The sequence below is a fragment of the Medicago sativa genome, chromosome 8 (assembly GCF_051527215.1).
Source record: "Medicago sativa cultivar Bolivia chromosome 8, Bolivia_mono, whole genome shotgun sequence".
Classification (NCBI taxonomy): Eukaryota; Viridiplantae; Streptophyta; class Magnoliopsida; order Fabales; family Fabaceae; genus Medicago; species Medicago sativa.
In genome coordinates this window covers 59,701,377-59,707,305 of record NC_140756.1, presented here as the reverse complement: position 1 = coordinate 59,707,305, position 5,929 = coordinate 59,701,377, and the positions used below count along the sequence as shown (strand labels likewise).

The following is a 5,929-nucleotide window of genomic DNA, read 5'->3' as shown; positions in this document are numbered from 1 at the left end:
AGTAGAGCTCTGAATTGAAATACTTAATTTATTTTCCATTACTAAAATTTTTTAGTTTTTAAGGAACAAAGTTAAGTTTGGTGATGCCACGTTAGATGTGAATCATCATTTGAATCAGATCAAGAATGATGTGACGAAACCCACTTGGGTTGGCATTGTGGTATTGGCTTGGGACCTGGGAGTCTTTTATGTTCAAAATATGTTCATGTCATGTCCGTTTATTATTTTCAACTTTTGTATGTTCATATTATGTTCAAAAAATGTCAGGAACACGTCAAAATTATTTTTGTTAGGAACCAAAAACAAAACAAAAAAAACTTGTGAGGAAGAAAACACCTCATTTTAGTTTATGAGAACTAAAACCAAAATCTGTTATATTTACAGGGACGAAAAACATATTTAATCGAAAAACAAATTTAGAGAAATTAAAACGAAAAATTAATATATTTATAGAAGCAAACCAGGTATACAATAATCATGGAATACATTGCATCACTTGTGTACATCAACGCTATATTTAACCAAACATATATATTCATAGCATGTTAGTAGGTCCCCTTACCTGTTGAAGGTTTAAATTACAACAAACATATCACTGTCTTTATCTATTATAAGTTCGTACCTTCACATCGCATCATCTAAATAGTGCTATGAATTTCAAACTCTAAAACTCTTGAACACTAAGACATTGGTTTTGGGTGCAAATGCAATTAAATATCTTCTTAATTAAGTAAATTAAAACATTAAGTTAAATAGGTTAGTATGCAGGGACATGTAACTTGTCCTCCCCATGAATGGGAGGCTCATAACTTGGTTCCTTATAACAATATGGTATGCATACTTTAATTATTGATCATTTTCTCACATTTTTCTGCATTTTATCATAAACTTCATCGATTATATTAAAATAGAAAACGGTAGCAGAATTAAGCAAATGACCATTTCCTGGAAAGTTTATGATATCTAGTTTTGAAAAATAATTTTTAATTTAACAAATAGTAGACCATATGGTTCAGTTTCCATGGGCAAGCCCAAGGTAAAGGGACAGATTCTGTTTAGTTAGCATGTAGTCTATTTTAAAGTACTATTTAAAATTTTTAACATGTGCAAACTTGTACATGATAGAAAAATCCTATAAAACATAAATGTTGCTTCAAATTATTTAAAGCATGTGCTCAAATGTAGAAAAGCCAGTCTAGTTCTGTTCCAACTAGAATCATCGAAAAATACCAAACATAGTCAAAATCAGGATTCACGTTCTTTACACCCAACTCATTTTTAGTCCATTTCTAAAACTCAACAAATTTTTAAGTGAGTATTATTAAGTTCAATTGAATAGAAAAATCATATCATGATCCCAAAATAACCTTGGAACACAAGTCTTCGATCTTTAAGCGTCGAACTTGAACATAAACATAATAGCGTTTGTAAACTTGAATATAAAAGATAAACCTTGAAAATTTTATTAAAATTCATGTTAAAACATTTCCACCAATCATTATTTCACTAGCAAAGAACTCACAATATTCACCAACTTATTTAATACAAACACCATTAGACCTACTATACTTAAAACATCTTTAATAGTAAGAAAGTTGTTGGATTCAAACATAATATATTGTCCTTCTTGGACCTATTCAAGCTTGTCATCACATGCCAAACAATAAGTCGGTATTGCATGCAAGTGTTGAGCTCTTGGTATAGAGAGTCCAAATTTCTCCTCCATATTCAAATTGGAAGGACTAATATTATATGGAAGTTCCCAATCAAAACAATGCACCAATTGGGCAATAACCAACTTAACGGTCACTAAACCCAATTGAATTCCAGGACAACGTCTGCGGCCAGAACCAAATGGTAGAGATTCAAACTCTTGTCCTTGATAATTCATTTTCTTGTCAATAAATCTCTCTGGGTAAAATTCTTCAGCATTTTCTGACCAAACATTGGAATCTCTCCCTATAGCCCATGCATTTACTATAACACGTGTCTTTTCCTTGATAAAATATCCATCAATTGTTATGCTCTCTCTACATTCACGAGGGAGTAATAAGGGTGCAACAGGGTAAAGTCTTAAAGTTTCATGAACCACCATATCTAAGTAACTTAACTTCTCTAAATCTTTCTCTTCAACTATTCTTTCATTGCCTACTTCATTTTGTATCTCATCTTGAAGGATTTTCATTACCCTTGGATGTCTTAGAAGTTCGGATAAAGCCCATTCAATCACGGTAGCAGATGTATCAATTGCTGCCACAGTCAAGTCTAGTAAAATTGCCTTGATGTTAGTTCGATCAATGAAACGATTTTCTTCATTTTCTAGATCAATGGTTTGGTGCATAAATGAAAGAAGTATGTCAACAAAGTCTTCATGACGAGTTTTGTCTACATTAGTGGTTTGTTCATGCTCTGTTATTATCACTTCCAGCACCTCATCAATTGCTTCACCCGTTTCCTTGCATGCTCGTGTTAATCCCTAACAAATAAAAGTTAAATGTTATTTATCCTTTTAATAATGTCAATTGCTAATTTAATATTTTCACATAAAAAAAAATTTAGTGGTGGTCGGGGTTGCATATATTATGCATTGTCCATACCAAGTGAGCTAAGCTCACGAGGACATTTTCACATAATTTAACAAAACCATAAGAGCATACGAAAATTGAAAACACACGAAAATATGATTTTATTTTTGGTTTAAATATTATTTATCCTTTTAAAAAAATATTATCAACAACGGTGACACTAACCGTCATTTTACAGTTGTCTCGTGAAATTTAAACTATTTTTTGAAGTTACAAAATCAAACTCTACAAAGCTCACACCACTTAAACAATATTTATCCATTAAAATATATTAATTTTTGCTTTTCTTTTTGTCAAAAGTTTTATTTGTTTTTGGTTCCCCTAAAATGTTTAGAAAATCACTTCTGTTCCTTGTTGTTTTGAGTTTAGTCCTGTCATATGTGAATCATATTACTTTGACTCTCTAAAAAAGATGCTACTTAAAGATTATTCGCAGGGCCGTTCCTACGAATATGGAGGCTCGGTGCTGGAATTGAAATGAGGCCCATAATAAAATAAAGATGTGTTTTTTTTTAAAAGAACAATGTCCGTGTTGTTTTGGAAAGGGGAAAACGTTAATCTCTATTTGAACTTGTGAGCCTCATAAAATTAAACCATAAATCAACCAATTTAGCAATTTGAAAAACTCATAAAATTAATCTCTATTTGAAGAACTCATAAAATTAATCTCTATCAAACTCTATTCCAGCATTTAGCAATTTTAACATTCAACAAAAATCAGCCATTTCCATGAAAGGAAGTAAAAGAAAAATGAAACACTGATGGTGAGAGGAACGCGCGTTGGTATGTATTAGAGAAAGAGTATTTTTTTTCAGTGGGGGTACTGGGCTATAAATTTTTTTTGGAGGCCCATACCCTGAGGAGGCTCGGTGCTATAGCGCTGCTTGCACCCCCTAGGGTACGGCCCATTTATTCGAACATTATATTGAAACAACATAAACTGGAAAGACCAAAATAATTTTTTTCAGTATTTTAGACACTAAAAAGAGCAAATGAAACAACATAAACTGGAAAGACCAAAATAATTTTTTTTTTCAGTATTTTAGACACTAAAAAGAGCAAACTATTTCGTTATGAACTTGTTCACCTAAATATTTGGCAAAGAACATTATGGGAAAGGTGGTAAATAACCGATCATAATCTATGAAGCACGGGCTTCGACACGAACACCTAACACGACACGGATACATACACGTCGACACTAGTAATGTAAATAACTTAGGATATTGACACCGCTATACATATATTAATTTATTTATTATAATTAAATAAAATATTAATATTATTTGTAAAAGATCTAAATTGGTAGTCAAAAGATATACAAATGCAAATAAGTAGTTTATTTCGTTAATTAAAGAAACAAAATACGATCCACAAGTCCTAGCTCAACTGGCAAATGCCGAAATTGTTAGGCCGGATGCCATGACCGGGGTTTGAACCCCGGTACCTCCACTTGTGTGTGTGAGTTTATAATGGCTTTGCCATTTCGTCTATCTACCAAAAAAAAAAAAAGAAACAAAATACGATAATATTTAACATTTATTTATCCATCCATCTACTATATATCGAAAAGGGTAATAATATTGTAATCACATTTAATATATTTAACTTTTCATTCATAATGTTTGATGATGCTTAATTAGGACTAAAAGCTTAGACTAATATCTCACAACAATATTTAGATCTAAAAGTCATTGCACCGTCGATATTTAATTCTTTTTTATTTTATTTTATACACATACCTGAGGATCAAATACACCTAGCCAAGGAACATAATCAGCCAGATTAAAAGCTCCAACCAAAGCCATTACGTCTTGAACCACCCTCTTTAAGTCAAATTGATCATACTTGCTCCGACCCAATATCATCTTATACACAATATCCTCAATAAGATTCTCTACAACCTCACTAACATTCACTACCTCACCTACCAAAGAAGCTTTCTTCAAAATGTTGACCAAAATACCCAACTCCTCCCTCCTAATGGGACCAAACATCTCAACTTTGGAAGCACTAAGAAGTTTTAAAGTGCAATGTTTCCTCACACTACGCCAATAAGGACCATACTTAGAAAAAGCCAACCCTTTGGAACCATATGTTATGAGTTCAGTTCCTTGAATCTTTGGTCGGCTTGCAAAATTGATGTCATGAGTTTTGAGAAATGATTCTGCAGCTTTTGAAGATGAAATGATAATAGTTGGAACTTGACCAAGTTGTAAGGACATGATTGGACCATATTTTTTGGAGAGTGATTGAAGTGTTCTATGTGGAAGTTTACCTAACATATGAAGGTTTCCGATTATTGGTATTGTTGGAGGACCAGGTGGCTTTTTATGGATAATGGTATTTTGTTTTGGGAGTAAGCAGAGTTTGAATAAAAAGCATGTGAAAGTGAAGAGAAGGAAATAAAGTAATGTAGTTATTATTTCTGAAGAAGACATGTCTACAATTGAAGTTTTGGTTTAGATCAAGCTCAAAGACTGAGGAGTGAGGACTATAAGAACTGCTCTTATCTCTAAACTAGTGGTGTGCTTTTTTTTTATAAAATACTAGTGGTGTGCTTGTTTGTGGATGGTATGACAGTTGCATTCTTTCCTTAAAAAACAGAACCGACAGCTGTGGTTGGGCAAATCCCTGTCACAAAAAATCATCCATGTCATTTTCTAACATGATTTCTATGTACAAATAAAATTAAAATGCTTTTTTTCTTAAGAGAAAATAAAATTAAAATGCTAAACACTGAAAACCAATATTTATCTTCTTGCAATAACTGCTCAAAAAGATAAAAATAATTTTGTGGCAATGGAGTGTCAAAAAGGGTGGATTCTAGGGTGAGGGTTCAATTAAGTTCCTCACCGGTGGACTACGAATAAAATAACGTTAGATTTAATTAACGGTTAGATTTTGTTGAAAATTAAAAATGAGAACAAGTTTACGTTGCTACACAGAATCACGTTCCTTTCCTTTTCTCTTCCTCATTTGGTTTCTATCTAACCAAAATTTCTGCATAAGATGGTTGCTGCCATAGATTATTTTAACCAAGACATACTACAATAGTGCGATTGTTCCATATGTTTCTCCTCACCATGTTTGGTTAAGCAAATTTGAGTTACAATTTGTTGTAAGTAACCACCCCTATCAACAAAATTGATTCACGACCCTTGATTTCATTCAAATTCAATGCATAAATTAAATGATTTGATAATTTAAAAAATTAACTTTTATCTTCATAACTTCAATGAGAATAATGAAGCATGAAGGATTTTTAAATCGGAAATGAATCAAAACCTCTTGGCTCAGGGACAAAAGGAAAGGTAGAGAAAATAGAGAAAACTCTATAATGT

General features: G+C 32.2%; 1 protein-coding gene across 1 annotated transcript; it reads right to left on the bottom strand.

Moving 5' to 3' along the window:
* Positions 1-1,440: 1,440 nt before the first annotated feature.
* On the bottom strand, positions 1,441-5,054 carry LOC146900073 (cytochrome P450 CYP736A12-like). Its single transcript, XM_085734056.1, has 2 exons — positions 4,328-5,054; positions 1,441-2,476 (listed from the first exon to the last, which is right to left on the bottom strand). Exons 1-2 carry the CDS (start codon positions 5,024-5,026, stop codon positions 1,634-1,636), a joined length of 1,542 nt encoding a protein of 513 aa, XP_085590182.1. The 5' UTR covers positions 5,027-5,054; the 3' UTR covers positions 1,441-1,633.
* Between the last annotated feature and the right edge of the window lie 875 nt (positions 5,055-5,929).